This window comes from Trichosurus vulpecula, chromosome 3 (assembly GCF_011100635.1).
Source record: "Trichosurus vulpecula isolate mTriVul1 chromosome 3, mTriVul1.pri, whole genome shotgun sequence".
Taxonomy (NCBI): Eukaryota; Metazoa; Chordata; class Mammalia; order Diprotodontia; family Phalangeridae; genus Trichosurus; species Trichosurus vulpecula.
In genome coordinates, this window is record NC_050575.1 from 157,011,878 (window position 1) to 157,033,183 (window position 21,306).

The 21,306-nt window shown below is 42.8% G+C and overlaps 1 protein-coding gene and 2 non-coding genes across 3 annotated transcripts in view; 2 read left to right on the forward strand and 1 right to left on the reverse strand.

Moving 5' to 3' along the window:
• Nucleotides 1–6,025: 6,025 nt before the first annotated feature.
• The window catches only part of CCL22 (C-C motif chemokine ligand 22), a 55,723-nt gene continuing 40,442 nt past the window's right edge, over nt 6,026–21,306 (forward strand). The window contains exon 1 of the mRNA XM_036748228.1: nt 6,026–6,298. Within this exon, the coding sequence (XP_036604123.1) occupies nt 6,094–6,298 (205 nt within the window). The 5' untranslated portion in view covers nt 6,026–6,093. The remainder of the gene's footprint in view (nt 6,299–21,306) is intronic.
• Nucleotides 7,073–7,155, forward strand: TRNAL-CAG. The gene has a single exon. It is a non-coding gene; the product is annotated as a tRNA-Leu (tRNA).
• On the reverse strand, nt 7,373–7,455 carry TRNAL-CAG. The gene has a single exon. It is a non-coding gene; the product is annotated as a tRNA-Leu (tRNA).

The window sequence follows — 21,306 nt, forward strand, 5'->3', positions numbered from 1 at the left end:
CTGTGGAGATGCCCCCTGAAAACTGCTTCTGCAGGTGTGACAGCCACAACTACTGAAGAAAGAAAGTCTTTGGTACCCTGGAATGGTTAAACATCAGAAATTTATATGATTTTATTGGTGGAAATGGCATTAAAGAAGAGGCATTATTACGATTGTTTAATAAATTTTCTTTTCGTTCATTCGCTCACTCTAAATAGATCTGTCACCTCCCTGTTGAACCTTTTCTTGAAATAAAACTTTAAAAATAAATTTTTTTTTAAAAATTCAGCAAAGTGAAGACAGCAACTGCATCTGTCAGTATATGAATCAATCGATTGATTGATGAATCAACAAGCATTTATTTATTACCCCATGCTTTAATCTCCTCACTTCTCCAATAAAAGCTGGGAGGTACACTTTCTTAGCTCTCCTCTAGGACCAATGTTGGTCATTATAGTTACGCTATGTTTGATTTTGATTTTGTAAGGGTTTTTTTTTTTGAGTAGAGGTATTTTTCTAAAAATTTGTTTGGATACATTTTGTTTTTATATCATTTTCATTTCCAAATATATCCTTCTCCCCCCTCCTACCTAGAGAGCCACCCCTTTAAACTAAGAATAAAAAAGAAAGAGGACAAAAAACAGTTTAGCAAAATTAACCATGTATCAATTGAGTCTGAAATATATGAAGTATTCTATACCTAAAGCCCCTACCTCTGCAAAGAAGGGAGAGAGGTACATTTTCTCTTCTTCAGGGACAAGCTTGGTCATTATAATTACTCAGCATTTCAGTTTGTATTTTTATTCTTTCTATTTACATTGCTGTAGCCGTTGCATATATTATTTTTTGTTCTATTTGCTTTGCTCTGGGTCAGTTCATATATATCTTCCTATGATTCTTCAAATTCTTCATATTATTCTTAAAGTACAGTAGTATTCCATTATATTCATGCAACATCCTTTTTTAGCTATTCTGTAACAGATTGGCATAGACTTTGTTTCTAATTCTCTGCTGCCACATGCACAAAAAAAATGCTGCTATGAATATTTTGGTGTATATAGAACCTTTCTTTTTCTCTTTCATCTCCTTGCAGCATATCCCTAGCAGTGGGATTATTGGGTAAAAGGCTATAGATATTTTCTCTGCACCATTATAAATTGTTTTCTAGAGTGATTGGATCAGGAGTAGTGGGTAGAAGTTCCAAAGGGGAAAATTCCTGATGTCAGCAAAAATTTTCTTAACACTCGAATGTTCCAAATTGTGTGGGATGAAAGACTCTCACCAAATAATAAAAATTATTTTCTAATAAGAAGCCATCTCAAGGTGAGAACAGAAATAAAATTTTATTCGATTCTCACGAGAATAGGGTGTCCCCTGCCAGAACAGATCTAGCAAGGGAGGCAAAAGCACAAGGAACAAAGCACCAATAATTATACCTAATGCAAGAGAATTCCCGCCCACCTCTGACCCTTCTCACCACTGGCTGGGAGGCAGGCTTACAATCTGAGCAAGGAAAAACTAGACAAAGAACCAGGAAATCAAGGCACAGAAATTCCAATTCCCATTCCCTTAGTTAATGATTACAACTGAGGTGACATCTATAAATCTAAAGAAAGAGAATAAGATAAGGGGAGGGGGAGACTCTTTCCATCCTTTTACAGTACTTTTACAGTAAAGGAAAGCAGGTCACAGTGACCCTATTCTTACTTAGTAAATCTTTAAACCAGAACCAGAAGAAAGAATAAAAAGTTTAGGAGAAAAAAAAAAGAAACTTTCCCAGAGGCTGAGTAATCGGACTCTCACAGCCTTAGAATTTTGCACTTCCCTATTTCCCTGTTTCTTGATTTTTAAACATTTCTAAGTATAGATATGAATATGAATAGATATAAATATATATTTATACATATATATTCCCTGCGAAGTCTTCACATTTTATTTCCTCACTACCTCACACAAAATGTAGGATGGGCTGCCCTCAGAGGTGATAAGTTCCTCCAATCTTGGAAGTCTTTAAGCAAAGGCTGAATATTCATTTATCAGATATGTAATAATGGAGATTCTTTTCTTTGTAGAGATGAGACTAGCTGGACACTGAGATCCCTTCCAACTCTCAACTCCTGCGGTTTCTGTGAAGTAGATGCAAAATATTCATGAAGTAAACACAAGGTAAATTTTTTTTTTTTTCAGGAAAGGAGGCACTAGCAGCTGGGTGTTGGGGGTGGAGAGGGAGAAGGAATGGGGATCATGTGGAGGTGGTGCACTTAAGCTATGGAAGCATATTGACTTAGAAAACCACATATTAACATTATCTATGTTCTGTTGTGTTTTTATTTATTTTGTGTAATATTTCTCAATTTCTATTTAACTTAATTCAGTTTAATCTGGTTCAATAGGTACTAGCCTCATGTAACTGGGTGTGTTTGACACCTCTGCTCTAAATCACTAATAATTAGAAAAAATACAAATTAATATAAGTCTGAGTTTCCACCTCACCCCTCAGATTGGCAAAGTTGATAAAAGAGAAAAGTGACAACTGCTGGAGGGGCTGTGCAAAAACAGGTACATTAATGGACGACAGGTAGAACTGTGAACTGATCTAGCCATTCTGAAAGGCAATTCTGAACAAAGCCCAAAAAGCTATTAAACTGTGTAGGGTCTTTGACCTATCATTACCACTACTAGGTTTATATCCTAAAGAGATTAAGGATAGAGGAAAAGGACAACTATAAATACAAAATATTTATAGTAGCTCTTTTTGTGGCAGCAAAGGATTAGAAACTAAGGGGGTGTCCATAAGTTGTCTGAACAAGTTATGGTATATGAATGTGATAGCATAGTATTGTGCTGTAATAAATTGTGGTAAGGGCTGTCCCCCATATATGGCATAGGGGTGTCATTGTGTGGCTTAAAGGGAGGCAGAATAGACATTTCTAGTCTCTTCTTCCTCACCCCCTCTCCATAGAAGACTTTTATTCCTGCCAGGAGGAGAAGCAGGAATTTGGGGCCAGAGGCCACCACTCTATTTTCCTCAGAGAGAAGGGATACTAGGCTTGAATCACATCTATCTACTCTCCTAAATATTATTAGTTTAGGGGGATACGGTTTTCAGATTCAAACTAACTTCTTCTCATTGCTTTATTAATGAAAGAAGCAGGACCATCCCAAGTTTTATATCCCAAGGGCTTGACTCCCTTCCCATCAAACACCAATGCCACAAGGAACACACACAGGAATATCAAAGAAATCCATTTATTCAATTTGATAACTAAGCAGAAATCAGAGAACATATACATAGGAGAATGTATACCAAACACTACAGAATGAAAGAGCTTTCTCACTGGGAGCAAGGTAGCTCAGTCCAACCAAGAGAGAAAGAGTCCTAGATCTCACCCAAGCGGAAGTTCTCTGAAGACATGATGGAGACTGTCAGTTCTCACGTCAGCTTCACTCCAGGGTCTTTTCCTTCAGCAACCTGAAGTGAGGCTGGCAGCTTCCATCTTTTCTTTTTTGAAGCAAGAAGCCCTTGAAGCAACCATAGAACCCCAAGAGACTCGAAGTGGGTACAATTACTGAAAAGACTGGAACTCTCCTTCTCTTGCCAACTCTACCCCATCCCTCATGTAGATGCAGGGCACTGATCTCCACCAATTAAGAGTCTCATAACAATGAGACTGGGGTTACAGATGTAAGTAGATGGTTTCAGAGAAACCTGGGAAGACTTATATGAATTGATGCAGAGTGATCAGAACCAGAATGTTTTATACTATAATAACAATATTGTAAAGACAAACGACTTTGAAAGACTTAGGAACTCTGATCAAGACAATGACCAACCATCATTTTAGAGGACTCACAAAGAAACAGGCTAACCACAGGTTCTTTAGATCTGCTTTACTAAGGAAAGCAACGTTAAGGGGTTAACAATCTTACTTTAATCCAACTTACAAATATCATTCACTCAACTCAGGGGGAAAAGCCAGCACCCTGAGCTTCAGAGCAAATACAAACAGAGTGAATAAACATGGATCAACAGACAGATTTCCATCTGACAAAATCACAATATACAATTACCAGAGAAGCATCAACATCTGAGTTTTCTCCAAAACGGGGGAGCTTATAACAACAGCTGGCCCAGAGTCATGTGCCACTCCTGCTGTGGCTCAGAGCTCCAAAGGAGAAAGCCAACCTCTGGGTTTACATATCTTGTTCAGGGTCAAAGGTGAGTCACACCGGCAACTCACCCATGTGACTTAAAAGCGTCACAAAAATGGGACTTAAACCCACATGGTCTCTGATGTCACAAACATGTCACTCAAACCCATGTAAACTAGGCTTTCCCTTGAGGCAAGGAGGTCATTGAGGACTCCTAATTTAATCAAAGAAATAAAGGCCAAACTCTTCAAGGGCACTTGGTTGAATAAGTGCTAAGTGCCCATCTTGATTGCCAATATACCACAGGGTGCAAATTGAGACACAAATTTTTGGGCATGGTCAATAAGGGAAATTATTTTGCTTGAGTATACATTTTTGTAACAGGGATTTAATTTTTATTGCTTTGTCAATGTTATGGACAGGGGGAGATGAGGGAAAGAAAGAAGATTTTCATCGGAAAAAAAATTAATTAAAAAAAGAGACTCAAGCAGCAGTGTCCGGTTGATTTTTTTTTTAATGGTGTGAGAAAGTCTGAACCTGTGATTTCATCCAAGTGCAAAAATCTCTGCCAAGGACACTCTTTTCTAAGGCAGATCATCAACTGTTCTGCAATTCGTAGTCTTAGAAAGTTGTTTGGGGACTAGAGGTAATGACTTGCCCAGTAGCCCCTAAGCAAGATGTGTCAGAGGCAGGACTCGAATTTAGGTCTTGCTAACTCTTGACTACCTACAATATCATGCTGCCTCTGGGTTTATAGAGCCTGGGGGGGGTGGGGTTCTTCAAATTTTGCTTTTTTAAAAAAAAAATCTTATTTTATCATTTGTTCTTCCAATTCTGCTTTTTACATAGTGTCTGAGCCATCCTGCTCCATGTTGTCCTACTTCGACTATCCATTATATATTTTTTTTGGTGGAAATTCTCAGGTTTGTTTTCTTGTTTGTTTTTTTTTAAGTGATCTTCTTTCCAATCTTATAAATGTCAGATTTCCCTTCATAGCTCTCCTTAAGGTTCTAAACCACTCTGAAAGTTCTAGCGGTCTGTTCTCCCTTCTAGGGGTTTATTGGCACTGTTGCAGTCTTGTATTTACTACAGATTTCTCCGTTTTCTTTTACTCTCTGGCACTTATTCACTTTGTGGGATCTCTTTTTTGGTTATTCATTTCCCCTTTTTTTCCCCTGTTAATTTTCCTTCCTTTCTTCCTTCATGTTTGCCATTGCTTTGAGGTACAGGAGGCTTGGGCTTAATCAGGATCACTCAACTCGGTCACTTTATTAGAAGTCTCCTTTCTTGGGGCAGCTAGGTGGTGCAGTCAGTAGGGCACCAGCCCTGGAGTCAGGAGGACTGACTTGGGTTCAGATATGGCCTCAGACACTTGACCCACTTACTCGCTGTGTGACCTTGGGCAAGTCACTTAACCCCAATTGCCTTCCCTTCTCCCCTCCAAAAAAAAAGTCTCCTTTCTTTACATTCCTCCTTGCAGTCATATGAGTTCAATCATCATGTCTATAGAGGTGATTCCACAATCTACCTACACAACTGTGTTCTCTCTCCAGAGCTCCAGCCCTTCATTGCCAATGACATCTCAAACTCAACAGGGCCAAAAGACACTCATTTTCATCTCCCCTATGCCTTCTCCAAATTTTCCTGTTTCTGTGGAGGGTACCACTCTTACCAATCATCTCGGCACGTATTTTAAGAGTTGTTGTCTCTCCCCCTTCCTCTTCCCCCCCACCTCCCCATAGTTCTGGCGTGCATCGCTTCTCCCCTGGACTATATGCAGGGGTCTACCAATTGACCTCCTCGCTTCTACTCTCTCTTTTGGAACCTGAACTACGTGCTGCCAAAATTATCTTCTGAAAGAACAGTTCTGACCACATGCATTCTTCTGCTCGAACATCTTGTTTCCGACGTTTAAAGGTAGCCACTCCGGCGTTTGGGGCCTCTCAAGGTCTGGCTCTATACATGGGGCTGCCCTCCAAACATTTCCCAAACTTGGGAGTTCCTTTGTGCATCACTAGCAACCAGCAAATTGAATCGACGACTGTCTGCGCTCGCCAGGGAGCACCAGAGACGGGATTTGAACACGCCGATTTTCCAGGGCCAAAGTCAGAGCTCTTTCCACTACGCCACGCTCCGGTCTTATCAAGCGCATCATCTTCCTTCAAGGGTAAGCTCAGTGACTCCCCCTGCCCCTCCCCCCCCCCCCCGCTAAATCCGCTTTTATTTCTCTGCGCCCCCAAATTATGTGGTCTTTATATTTATCTGTGTATCTCCTGTATCCACAATTACCGCCATTTACATCTCAGTCGCAAACTGCTTAAGGGCAGACACTGTCTCTTTCCATGCCTGATAGTAGGTGCTTAATTAGTATTTGTTGTCCTGGAAGGAATCTTAGAAATAACTAGTCCAACTTCTTTATTTGTCCAAGAACTGCAAAGGGTCGTGGTGCTTTAGAGGCGGAAAAAAAAATCACATCTGCTTTGGGGTGCAACTGTGTCTAGGTTTGTATCCCTGCTACTATGGAATCTGGCACAGAGTAAGCTTTCAATTCCTTTGCATTTTTGTGTCTCCCCCGTATTGATTGAATTCAGTATAATCCGTGCTTTTTGAAGGGTTGGGATTTCTGCAGAGCGAAATTATACAGGGGTGCATATGAGGCTGCAGTGAAGAGATCTCTTTCCATGCGCAGTCGTGTTCGTTGGGGAGAGAGGAAGTGTTCATGCACCTCCCGCTGTTGTCCCCAGGGGGAGGGCCAGACGGGCTGGCGCCGAGAGGAGCCGGCGAGGAAGGGAGGGCCCGGGGGGCGGAACCTAGTCTGGGCTTGCGACATCAGGACACTTGTGTGTACCATGGGATTCCAGCAGGGGCCACTAACGTTTAATGCAGCACATCCCACTACGCTCTCTACAACAGAGAAGGCAGTAGAGGCGCGTTGCAGGAAGTCAGGATGGCCGAGCGGTCTAAGGCGCTGCGTTCAGGTCGCAGTCTCCCCTGGAGGCGTGGGTTCGAATCCCACTTCTGACAACTCCGCGTTTTTGCTTCATAGTTTATTTTAAAACTTTTGAGGGGCTGGTCTTGGCTCTGGCGTTCTTGGGTTTAATCCGTTCTTTCGCGAAACTTGGGATAGGTGCCTGTAATTCTCGTAGTGCAAAGTGGAGTGTGGCAACTTCACATAACCGAGGTGGAAGTCTAACGTCTGACCACTCTCTCGGAACCCCGACAAAAGCAAAAGCCACGTTATTGTCAGAAGTGGGATTCGAACCCACGCCTCCAGGGGAGACTGCGACCTGAACGCAGCGCCTTAGACCGCTCGGCCATCCTGACTGCGGCAGAAGTACGTGGTGCCAAAAGCCTTGGGAAGCTATGGCCGAAGCCTATGTGGACTGTAATTTACGTGCTCTGCAGACATCTGCTCAGCCAAGAGCTTTGCGAACCGAGAAAAGACCCGAAAGGGCATCTTGGAGCAGGAATGGGTCCTCGGACGTCTTGGGTCCGGGTGTGTTGCACCCAATGCCAAAAAACTTACAGTGAGGGCATGAAAACAGTAGAAAAGGGACTGATGCGTTTTCTGCAGACACTTTTATGCAAATCATTGCAACATATGCGAAGTTATACTTTGTCAATTAATAGGTTCGCCTCCTGGATCGCGCAGGAGAGGGAGAGAAAGTTTCTGCATTTATAAAAATCAGATTGTCTGAATTGTCAGGGTTCTTAGATGCCACCGAGTGCAGCTCCGCCCCCCCCCCCCCCCCTTTTCTTACACAGGGAGAAACTGAGGTCTAGAGAGTGGACGTGACTTGCCCAGGGTCACACAGCTAGTCAGTAGCAGAGGAAACCAGGAGTGGGGAGATTTAAATAACATTTTATGAATCAGTAGGAAATATAACCCGCAGACATAGGTAGTGCTCAGAATTTCATTTGACTTTTACTTTATCACACACCATGCCACTTCTGGTAAATATTTGAACAACTAGCTGGGGGCGGGGGGGGATGCAACCACGACGTACTTCAAGTTTAATCTGCATTATTAACATTTCCTTCATTATCACTTTAAGTTAAGTCAAGCAACAAAACAATAATTCAAGTCCTGATTTGCAGTGTTTCCGGAATTCGCAGGTGTAAATATTTGAGAAAGTTTAACAATTTAACTTCCGACTCAAGAGCCCCAGCTTACCCCGAATCATTCCCCTCCCCTGCCCCTCCTCCCCGGCCCCCCCCCCCCCCCCCGCCCCGGCAGCCTGGTGAGGTCTATGGACCACTTCTCAGAATCGTGTTTTTAAGTTAATAAAACAAAATACATAGGATTACAAAGAAAACCGATTCTGTTGAAATAAAGATGTATTTCCCCCCGTCTAAGTTCATGATCCTCTGAATTCTATCCACAGACCACTTGGAGTCTGTGGACCCAAGGTTAAAAGCAGCTAGTTTATATCAGAGGCAGGCGCTGAACCCAAATCCAAAAGACTGAGGCCAGCCCTCTGTTCCCTAGGCAAGGCTGCCTCTGTTCTGACTCCTAATTATTTCATATGTAAAGACAGTTTTGCACTTGTCCTTCCCCCAATAAAAATTTGGTTTCCCAAGGGCAGAAAAAGCACACAAATCTCCTTCACCTGTCTCCCCGTGGTGCTAGAGACAACCTTCGGAACAAAATATGGACCTGATTATCAACAGGAAGAGAAGAAGCAAATTGTAAAGGAAGCAGCATTGACCTTGAAGTCTCTTTTACTGAGATGAGTACCATCAGCCTCCATCAGGGAGTCGAACTCATTCACCAGCTGACAATAAATGATTGTGGTGAATTGTCTTTACGGGACTCCACTCCTCTTTCACCCCACCCAATATCTGGGACTAACTGGTGTAAACAGGAACGTTGCCCAGCCTGTCCACAAGATGTAGAGGAGCTTTCAGTGTGTTCTGCTAACTTGTATGTCCTGTTAACATTAAGGTTTTTCAGCAGAACTCTCACCTTGTTGAAAGTCTTGAAAATGAACTTGGGCATTGCACTGTCAATTTTTTTTTGTCATTCTTTTGTGCTGATGTTGCTAGGTGGAAAGATACACTGGTTGTGGGTATCCACAATCTCTTCCTTCTCGAAGTCCAAAACACAAGTTGACAGGCAGTCTTGGTTCCTACCTGTCAGTTTGAATTCAAGAGAAAACATCCAGGATGGCAAAATCGAGGTCTTTAATCAAGGCAAGGGAGCTACTTTGAAGTGCCACATAGCAAGTGGTGGAGTACCTAAGGAGGGGGCTGGGAACAGGCTTTATATAGAGTCCTAAGGCAGAGGGACCGGCCAAGCTGCAGGTGGGAGAAGTTAGGCAGAGGGAAAGGGGCTGCAGGTGTAAGGGGTTTAGAACATTCTATGGTTTCACAAGGTAAGTTGTTTTGCATAACTACTGAAAGTCATAGAGAAAGCTTGGGAATCCTGGAGGGGAGAGTTTAGGACTTTTACAGAGTAGTCAGAGGCTGGGAGTGCATACATCTGGTCAGCTTCAGTTCAGGGTTTGGGAATGCAGACAAGGTCAGATTCAGTCAACTGAGTGTGACATACCCATGCATCAACAGGTAGGATAGAAAACCTGTGGGTCATTCCAGGCAGAACTGTATAATATGTACAAATACAGCCACATGCCTACTCCACTCAATTTTTCTTCTGGTCTCGGTGGCTCTTTTATGATCTGTGTGCAGTTGAAGGATTCAGGTTGTGGGTCCCCTTAAGGATGTTACGGTTTTGTTACTTTCCAGTGCTGACCAAAACTAACATCTTCTTCAGCAGAATACTTTCAAAGTTTTTGCCTTGATCTGAATGGATATTGGTGGGAGGCCTATATACTGAGAAGTATCTCCCCTAATACTTTATAGTGCAAGTGTTCTGGTTGGGTATGCTCATACATATCTTGTGAATTGGCTAATCACTACCAATATATGACTTGTATTCTTTCCTTTCCTTCCAGGGTTAGGCAATGCAGACAAGCACCAAAAGTTTGCTATAGTTAGGATTTCCAAATAGGTCATGTGAGTTGGTAGTGCTTTGCCGTATATACCGTGAATATAAGTCTCACTTCTTGGTGACATGTGAAGCCATCTTGGATCAGTTAAATCTGTTTCCTGCTACCTCTAGGGCCCTTTCTTGGTCAATATGCCCTCCAAAGACAACATATAACACTTTCATGGCCATAGAGTAGTGTGCATTGTGTAGCAATAGTACCACTTGCTTCCTGGTACCACATATGGGACCAGTGACAGTCTGGTATGGTAATCTATCACATGGCTCTAACTTCTGCCATTGTCTCAACAATAAAATGCATTAAAGAGATTGGTGCCTTGAGAGTCTGTTGCTATCACACCCCACTTCTTGGCTTCTATCACTTTATTTAGTTCTTTGGCAGCCATTGGCTTACTCTCGTTGCTACTCATGCATAGGTTAAAAAGCTTGGCTCGATGAAACAAGGTTATTGGCATGCTGTCTGGTGACCATCCCCAACCTTCAATCATTCTTCCATCTGCTTTGTAATCCAGTTCTGTAGATGCTCCCATGCATGGTCTTCACTCTTTCTTCAGGTATCATCATAGCTTTGGTGTTCCGTGGGCTTCTGGAGAGGCCATCTGCATCCACATGGGGCTTCCTTGGTTGGTAGTGAATGCTGTATTAATAGTGCTGTCACCTATCTCTGGAGAACAGAATCTAACTTGGTCAGACTATGTCAGAGAGTTGTTGACAATCCATGCTTGCAAGTTCACTCAGCATGCAGTTATCCCTTCCACATCACGACTTTCCCCATTGTGGTTTTGATATATCGCAGGTTGGCATAAGAAATTAATGGGAATTTGGGGGGGGGGTTGCAAAGCAGCAGATGATACACAAAGGTCAGCAGACAGCCTAGAAAAAGTTTAGAAACTCCAAAATGGATAAAATATATGTTTAGTATTATATGATAACCCAAATTTTACAATAAGGAACTGTAAACATTCCATAAAAGAAAAAGAAAAAATTCAGATTTCTTTTCTGGTACAAAGAGAGGGCCAAAAGATTTTACAGGGATTTTCCAGATCATGAGAATGCCATACCTCTAGCTCTCATGATGTGGAAGGGATAACTGTATGGTTTCTGAACTTCTCAGTTACAGCCCACATCAAAGCCAGGATCTCTAGCTTGCACGTAGGGTTAAAGAATCTGGCTGTTGGCAAATGCCACTGGTTTCGTTTGATCATCACTTTCTTGGTCCAGGACTTCTAGTCCCTTCAGGCTGGCATCAGTATATAGGACAATAGGTTCGTTTGGATCAGCATAGTCCAACATCAGTGCATATATGAGACAATCTTTGTTTACATCTCTCTGTCCATCAGCATGGGTGCTTTTAAAGATAACTTTATACTTCCTGTTTTTCTGTTTCTGTGCTATCAGATGGAAAAGGCTCACTAGGAATTGCAGATGAGGTCATGCTCATCATGTGTGGGGACCTGTGACTTCCTGCTCTGACCTCACTTTTTTCCCCAAAGCAGATCCTTAAGCCCTCGAGTTTTGTTTTTTTTTTTTTTTTTTTTTATCACCAAAGTTGCATTCTGTTCTTAAGTGCTCATAGCCTAAAGTAAGTATGGCCATCTTCTCCAGTTATACCGGAAGTAAATTCTGCCCTTTTGGCTTTCTTTTAATGATGATGTTTTCATGTCAGTCTGGTTTACCTCAACCTCTTCATCTCATTACCTTCCTATCATAGTTATCCCTTCCACATTGTGGGGGCAGGGGTGTGGCACGGTATGCCCAAGATCTGGAAAATCCATGTAAAATTTTTTGGTCCTCCCTTCATACCAGAGAAGGTCTGAATTATTATGGTATTAAAAGATAAATATGTTGATGCTATATAATACCATATGTATATGAATTTCTAAAATTTTCTGTGTTATCTGAAGCTTCTGTAAAACTCCCAAAAAATTCCCATTTAATTTTTTATTCTAACCTGTGATATATTGAAACTGCGATGGGGAAAGTAGCAATGTGGAAGGGATAATCTTAGAATGGGTTTGCTCCTGGGTAGGTTCACTTCTCACCAGATTTTTTTATGTTTCCTTAGTTGACCCTGTGCCTGCTGGCTATTCCCTCCTCTCGCCCCACTTCTCCCGATTAGTTTCCTTGGCCCATGCACAAGCATATGTTCTTGAGGTGACGCTTTTTCCCCTGGCCTTTTCCATTACTTCATCAGCCTGTTCAGTGATCAATGTCACTCATTTGCTATTTCATTGTTTAGGGCTGTCCTCAAGTCATTCCAGCCTACCAGTCCTTTGGCCACTTGGTTCAACCTGTTTATATTTTCTGTATCAGGGGAAATTATCCTTTCCCACACTATTCTTGCCTACTCACTGAGTTTGTGTCCACCAGTCCCCCAAATTGGGAGGGTGGCCCTTTGCTGGATGATACTCCCAGTCTCTCCCAGTACCATCTTCACTGATTCCTAGGAGTCATAGAATGTCCCAAAATAATTTAAACATTCTAGACACATGATATCAGGGTTTCTTTCCTTTGGCTCCCTCCGATGTTCAGATGGGGGGGGGGGGTTTGGACCTTTCCATCAAACAGTATATCTTACTCAAGTCTGAGTCCTACCAACCCTTTAGCTCTTCTCTAGCCAGCTTGGTTCTGATCTCTACTAGAGGCCTCAGGTCATTTTCTGAGCAAGTCCTTACGTTGGGCATCTTTTTATCATCTCTGCCCCAGTATCAGCTTCAGAGGTCCATCCCAAAGCTCCATTTTGAAATTTTGTTGAATTCTCTTTCTGACTAACAAAGCAGAAATAGCTTTGGACTTTATCCCCACTGCCACGATGCCATCTCTCTGATGTAGGGGCGGGGTAGCCACTGTTTCATTAAGCATAGTAGGGCTTTCACCAGAGAGCGTACAGACTTGGCATCACTTGCACATGAACAGTCTAGCCTGCTCCTCATGGCAAGCATCTTACCATATAGGTGTCAACCCAAATGTCATGACTAACTTGGGCCTCACATTTTGTTCTGTGCCTTTGTGCTGTGCTGTGCCTCATCTTCCTTTATTAAATGTCACAAGTTCATTCCATCATTTCTCCTCCTCAAAGGGAAAATCATAGACTGATACCCAGACAGTATCCCATATTTGTATTTTGTCTGCTATGTTTGAGTATTCACCTGGATCTGGAAACACATCTTTAGAGTGAAGTGGACTGATATCCCTATGTGGGTGATCCTAATGTTCCTCTTCTCTTTTGCATTATACTTAAACGTTGATAATCATTATTCTTGAGGAATAATGATAAAATATGCTACCCACCTCCTGATAGAGAGGTGAAGGACTCAAAAAATGGGATGAGACAAATGTAGTTTTGGTTATAGACAATGTGGATATTTGTTTTGGTTGACTCTATATGTTTGTAATGGGTTTTGTTTTCTGAAGTTCTCAAACTTGGTGAGGAGAGAAGATAGGGAAGCGCATAAGAAGTTGGATTTTTACCGATGGAAAAATATATAATTCTTAAAAAACAATCATTTATTTTTAAAAAATCTTATACTTGAGTTCTACTCCTACTATTAATCCCTTATGAATATTAACATTAGCAAGATGATAGTTTGTTCCCAGAATCATGCTCAGAAATTCATGATTTCCATCCCTAATGGCAGGATTTAGCCAGTAACCAAAGAACAGCTCATAACCCACCAAACAATTCATTTCAGCCAGGCAACATACAAATACAGTTACAACATATGAAGCAATTATATGGAAGCTAATATTTTTGCTTTAGCATCATCATTTAGCAAGCATTAATAACCATATGGAGGGAAGGAGTGGAGTGGAGTGGGTCAATTCATTGGAAGCTAATATGAAGATAAAGTTTGGAAAAAAACACAAAAACAAAGATGAAAGTGTCTATGTGCTTCCCATCAGAGAAAAGGCCCTGATTTTTCCCCCTAGGAGGACGCTCCCATTTGAAGCCTTTAGGAGTCGCTAGAGGCCTCAGAATAATCTCATTTTTCTTAGTCACTAGAGCAAGGGCACCTCCAGATATTCTCCCCAGCTATTTCAGCCAGCTGATTAATGCTGATTATTCATGAAAGATAATAAAACTTTGAACCCTGATACCAGAGAAGAATTTTTCCTGTAATCGCTGAGCAGAAATTGACCCCTCTGCCCTGTGGTAGACTGTAAAATTCCAGCTAGACACTGCATATCTCCCCCTTGTCCATACCCACTAACAAACACTCACTTAGAAAGAGATAAAATTAACTTTATATAAAGACAAAATCCATCATTAAAGTACAAATAACAAGGAAACAACACTCAAACAGGAAACTCCCCAAAGCAATCAGTTTGCCAGGCAGTGAATGATGAAGCAGGGGGAAGAAAGAACTGAAGAGCAGATAAGGTCACCAGGTACCATCAGTGCCCTAGGGTAGGCACAGTTGGGCAAGTTCTTTTCCATTGGATCACTTCCTAAACAGACCAGCGAGCAAGGCAAGTCTCTAGCCTATGGTGAGTATGTATTAGGAACATCCTCCACTTTCAATTACTCCCACTGTCCATCTGAATATCTGTACCCCATCCCCTCTCCACACAGCTCTTCAATTATCCCGGACTCTCTCTGTCTCAATGGATAATTATCATTCGGCCTACTTTAAGGTTGGAAAAACTACACTTACCAGCAGTCCATGTGGCCAATAGAAGGTTATGAAAGGGCTTTACTGAAAAAAAAAAGTGCCTCCCTCATCCAGTACCTGAACTTCCAACATAACTGATCCATACCTTTGGGTTAAGCATACTAGCTCTCTGTGTCTCTATGTCTCACCACTCTCCCCATACCTTCTCCCTCCAGAAAAAGGAAAACATTTCTGTCACAATCAGATGATTCCCTCCAAAATATAGAGTCTGAGACAGCAGGAAGCCACTGGGCATGGGGCCACCTTGGATGGGGAATGAAAAGGCATGTAAGGGGAATCCATGGCATATTTAATCAACTTCTCAATTTTATAGTGGGATAGTTTTGCTTTGGAAGGCCCAGCCTATCTTTTGACCCCATGATGAAAAATCATTTGGAAAGGAAAAGGTAGACAGAGTCTGTGATCTTTTCAGAGCCATGAAAGTGGGCTATCTTTTCTCCTTTTGAAGACCACCGAAGGAGTTCTTTGTTTAGAGAAAGTTTTGAAGGATTCAAGACCCTGTTGGATTAAATTGGAAGCCAAAGTGAAAGTATGTTTCTTGTTTTCAGCGAAAATGCAAGCACTATTGAATCCACAGAGTATAGGATAACACAGGTCAGGAGCCTGCGCCAGGTCAAAATCAAAGCTTAGGAAGTTTGTTGAGATTAGTGAGAAAAATCCCCCTGATCTCAGCCTATAATGTTCCATGAGCAAATCTGGGAAAATCCCTGGGACTGGCCCTCTGTGTATCGTAATGCCCTTAGTAAGGTGAAGAGGGCAAGGGAAGGAGCTGGCTGGACTATAATACATGTGCAGGGAGATAAGGTTCATGACTCCACTGTGTTTATTGATCAAAGTTGTTGACACAATGACATCTTTGCTCCCTAGGGCAGAGGAATAAAAAGTCCTCTTTTAAGCCTATCTAATTTAGAGTTGGTGGCTTTGAGTCTTGGCCTGGCTACTCAGTGTAGGACCTTGGGCAGTATCTCTTCCCCTCTGGATTTCAGTTTCTTCGTCTGTAAAATGATTGGAGTTGGCCTACCTGACTCCTAAGATCCTCATTAGCTCTAAATCCTCTGAGTAATTAATGAATGGCCTATGATCTGTATGGAAGGAGCCTCAAAGGAAGAGTGAGTGATGGGGGTCTGGAAGTAGCAGTGAGGAGAAAGGCGTAGTCTGGCTCTTCCTGCTTGGATGTGTGATGAGGTACAGGTAGTACTAGAGACAGTGGCCACTCTTCTATGGGAACTGTGATTTCTGTGATTTTAAGAAGGAAGAGGAAAATAATATAAGAGAAAATGTCTAACGTGAAAGGCAGACTTCTGAAACAGGAGGCCTGGGATGGGGGAAGGGGGATTCCACCCCCACCCCCGCCACCAATCTGGGATTTATCAGATCATAGACTTAGAGCTCGAAGGAAGCTTAGAAGCCGGCTCTTCCCAGAACTTGTCTTTTAAAAAAAATTGATAACTGCATTTCAATATAATTGATTTCCCTTGTAATCATATATACTTTATTATATGCATTTTAAAACATCATTCTGAAAAGGGGTCCCTAGGCTGCACCAAACTGACAAATGGAGTCCATGACACAAATAAGGTTAAGAATTCCTGGTCTGGTCAAACAACCCCATTTTACAGATGATGAATCTGACAGCCAGAGAAGTCAAGTGACAAGGTCACACAAGTAGTAAGTAGCTAGTCCAGGATTTAGACTCAGGTCCTCCCATTCCAAATTCAGCAGTCTTTCCAGGCCTGAGCCCTTGACCCTCTGCTCCTGTGCTGGCTTCCTGGGAATGGGTCTCAGTGGAGAGGTCCATCTCTGCCCTTGGGTGACCTAAGAGAGCTGCTTAAGGAGCCATTCAGTCCAAAGAGATCACTTGGATATGATCCTCAGTGCTCACAGGGGAAACAGTCCTGGCTTTCATACTTGGAGTTCAGAGTAAGGAACAGTCTTTGCCCTTGGGGGAACAAATAGCTTGACTGAGGATAGGCCCCCACCCACAGGGTGCTGAGCCCTGTCTGTGTGATGAGAGGCAGAGGAAGAAGATGTAGAGAACTTCAAGACTCTTTAACAATCAGTCAGTCAGCTGGTCAATTAATGAGCATTTATTAAGCCATTACTATGTAGCCTATGTGCCTAGCACTGTGTTAAGCTCTACTTAAACCAAGAAAGGCAAAAGCTTAGCTCCTGCTCTTAAGCAGTTTGCCAGGCTAGGTGCTGGCGACACTGACAAAAATGACCACTGTTTTCTTTTAAGTAGCCCACAGGGGAAATGACCTGTACATACATAAGTACATTAAAAGAATTCTAAAATAAATGCCGGATAATTGGTGGGGGTGGAAAAGGGAAGGCACCAGCAGCTGGGGGAGGGCGGATCATGAAAGGCCTCCTGTAGGAGGTGGCATTAGAGCTGAGCTTTGAAGGAAATTATCTTTCCTTTCCTTTGGTTTCCATGGGAATCAGCTGTGAGGGGAAACTCGGGGGTGTGTGCCGTAGGCAGGTGCTGGGTGCTTTTTAAGTTGAGTCAAGTTGGAGGTGTAGGTGGCAGGGGAGGCGAGGAGGGGCATCATAAAGTGGTATGAAGGAGGGGGGAGGGCAGCCCAGAAAAGTCTGTCAAGGGCTTTTGCAAGGTGCCTGACTTCCCCTAGGAAATCTTTTCCATCTATTTGTAGCTCACACCGATCCCTCCCTTCTCTGAGCTAAGGAGATGGTGGGGGGATCCGGGTGGGAGATGCTCAGACTGTAACGGCTGGTTTGATGTAACTCTGCTTAGAAGAGAGAGACTATGGCGCTTCATTATGGGCTGCCTTCTGACTGCTCTCTGACTCAAGCAGCAGGAGTTCTGAGTTACTTGTTGCTTTATTCTTTTCCTGTTAAACAGGAATTTATTGGACACTTTGTGGAAGGAAGGAAGAAAGGAAGGAAAGAAGGAAGGACCTACTATGTGCTAGGCACTGTGCTAAATGCTATTATCCAAATTTTACATTTGAGGAAACTGAGACAGACAGAAGTTAAGTGACTGGCCCACAGCTGGTAAGTGTCTGAGATTGGATATGAATTCAGGTCTTCCTAAGTCCAGTACTCTATTCACTGTACTGCCTAGCTGCTAAGAGTGAGGGAAAGCGGGCAGCTAGGTGGCACAGTGAATAGAGCACCAGCCCTGGAGTCAGGAGGACCTGAGTTCAAATTCGGCCTCAGACACTTGACACATGGACTAACTGTGTGACCTTGGGCAAGTCACTTAACCTCAATTGCCCTGCCAAAAAAAAAAAAAACAACCCCCCTCCAAAAAAAAGAGTGAGGGAAAGGAAGGTGGGAGAAGGGCAGGCCAGTTTCCTTGAGTGGGGGTTCATGGAGGAAACTCCCTGTGTTGTTAAAGGTTGTCCTGGATGCCCATTTCTGCTCTCTGAGAGAATTCTGTGACTTGCCCAAGGTCACACAGCTTTATTATACTGGAGGGAGGTCCTGACTTTCCCAGATTGGCAGGCTAGGGGGGCTGATGATGAAAGCTCAGAGTGGAGCCTAGCCAGTACCTTGGAAGGACCTTGTAACAAAGGTTGCTAAAAGGGCCCACACATATACTAAGCCCGTTATACCCCTTCCCTTCAAGTTTTATTCTTGCTAACCTCCTCCTGGATAATGTAAATGTTACCTTGGGCTTGGGTGGGGCTGGAGGGCCCCTAGTGCCCTGGCACTGAACTACCATGTACAATTTACTAGCAGGCCCCATGGACTGGCCATCAATTGCTTTTTTATCAACAATGTGTTTCAGGGGCCACACCCAAAATTCCCCCTGGTTAAGGATGTCATTGCCCCCTGCCTATCGAACAAGGAATCAGGCTCTGTTCCTCCTCTTCCCATTTCAGAGTGCCTGTTCTTACTTATAGTAATATTTACTCAAACCATAACTCTCCCAATCTCTTGCTCAAATAGCATTACTTATTCAGCTCACACCTATATGATTGTAGGGCAAGGGAGACCCACAGCCAAAATCTGAAATCATTTAGGTGGTGCCCCACCTAGAGTCACGATCTAACTGCTTGTGACTGGCTGGACCTAAGATGAGGAAGTTCCATCTGGGCAGGTGGGTCACATAAATCCAATTTATCAAAGCCATATCCTTTAAGAAGTTCACTCAGTCTCTTGCAGAGCCCTAACAGGGACCTGACTACAATAGGAGTTCATCTTAACAAGCCTAGGTATGAATAATTCCCCATCTCAGCCACTCAAAAAGAAGTCAAAGGCATTCCCAGTTTGCAGGTGGACTCTGTAAAGGTGCTGTTCGAGAGCTCAGAGAGCTCTGGAAGTCAGCTGCAAAGAACAGCCTGGCAATGGCCTCACTAGAAAATGCCCTCAGGAGCCATTGTGCCGGTAGCTTTTTGGGTCTGGGTTTGAACTTGAGCAGCCATCGAAACTCCTTAGTGGAAAATTTCTGCCTACCATTGGCTCTCTTGGGGCAGGGAGTCATTCTTCTCCAGGGAGCAGTGGTCGTCTAGCCTAGAGCTTTCTCTCCATTGGTGGGAATTCCCAAATCTATTCTCCTCTCTCATTGTTTCAATCTCAGCAGGTACCAGAATTTCTGGCTAGGAGACCGTTGAGCAGTTTTCCCCACCCCCCATTAGGAGAGATTCTCTTTACTTCCACAGCCACCAGCCCTTTGGGCTGTCCCTCAGCTCTCATTGCAGAGTTCCCGGGAGCCAAGAGCTCTCTTTTTAGCTGATAAATGTGACAGCCCTATTTACTTTCAATCTTATCCTGGCAATCCAATTTGGGCAGAATAGTCAACAAAAACCAGGGAATGCTGAACTTGGTGCTTTTTTTTTTTTTTTACCCTCCCAAGCAACCTTTTCCAGGACCCACTGAGCAAGAAGCTGTTCCCTGTCCCATAGAAAATATTTTCCCATATGGGATCAGGAGGGTTCTTGTAACCTAGAATTATGCATCTCCCACTATCCAATCACATTATCCTCTATATTTGCGGAACTCTTCTCCCAAATCAGCCATGATATAAGCCAAGACATGAAGCCATCGTGTCTTATCCCAGAGTACCATAATGATACCAAATGTTGGAGATGGCTCTGACACCTCTACTGTCTTTGCTCATGTTCTATGTTAGGATGAAATGAGGCAATTGCAAGTCTTTGAATGGTTAGCAAAAGGAGGTTTACTTTGCCCTAACATAGCAAAGATTGACAAGAAGGACACAACTGCACTTAGCTCCTCTGGTTGAGGCCCACATCTTCCCATATAGAAACGTCTGGTCATCAGGGTAGGAGATGGTGAAGAATACGGTAACTTGTGGAGTCTTCAAAAATCTACTAAGTCTAAGGGACACTGATTGTAGTGAATGGGACTTTTTATGTCCTTGGGTGACCAGGGAGCTGAAGCAGGGGCCAATCAGGTCACTTGACAGCTTTGTCTACTTCTTGGGAAAACAAATCCCTGTCTCAAGAGGGAAGAAGGATGGTCTCAAAGAGATGTGTCTTCATAGGATCCCCACAACCTCGTTCTCACCTCAGTCTCTGGGGCCATTTTATAAATAGTAAAGTTACCCAATCTCTCTATTCTTAAGAAGAAGCTTTCCATCTATCTGCTAATTAATGTGTCCCATGAACACCAAGATCTCTCAGCAGGACTCTGCCGTCTTACTGAAGCTTTGTTTGACAACAAACCAGAGCATCATACCCTTATTTCTGACAGCAATCTTTTCAGCTGATCTTTGTGGGTAGGTGGTAAACTTCCTTTAGCTTCTCTCTCAGACTAGAGATGTATTGTTTGTAGAATTCTGCAACCTCTCCATCTTCACAGACTCCAAAACAGAGATCCACAGGTAGGCGCGGCTCATGCCTAAACATCACTAAAAGGGGAGTGAAGACAATGTCATCATTCCTGGTGGAACTCTTTGCATGAACTGGGGAAGCCACTGTTGGCTCCACTGAATTCCTGGTTCTAGTCTCCATGTACCTAACATGTTCATCAATGTAGTTGAGATATTCAAATTTTTGAGGGTACCAAAGTGATCTCAATACTAGCAATATTTAGAGGGGTGTGTGTGTGTGTGTGTGTGTGTGCGGCGCGTGCACATGCAAGTACCTAGTGTTCTAGGCAAGTACCCCCTCTTTGAGGAAAATTTTTCTCAGTCTGTTTCTCAGGAGATTTTGTCTTCCCATTCTGGAAACCACATTTTGTTTGCATATTTCCTCTTTCTTTTCATGGTGAGAAGGTTTTCTTTTGAAATAAAGAGAATTTTGTTTCTTCCTGGTTATATCCTGCAATTTAAAAAAAAAAATTTAACTTTTAATTGTATTTTTATTTTCTGGAGGTGTAATAAGCTTATCCAAACTAGCTTGACTTCATTCCTAGCCTATATTGGCATGAGAATATTGTTATACAATTGCAGAATTTAATGATATATTGTATCTTTTAAAAGTTTGATTGCTACTGTATGCATAATTAATCTATGTTGATACATAAAAAGTCACGGATACTATTTTCATGATTTGAATTCGTGTC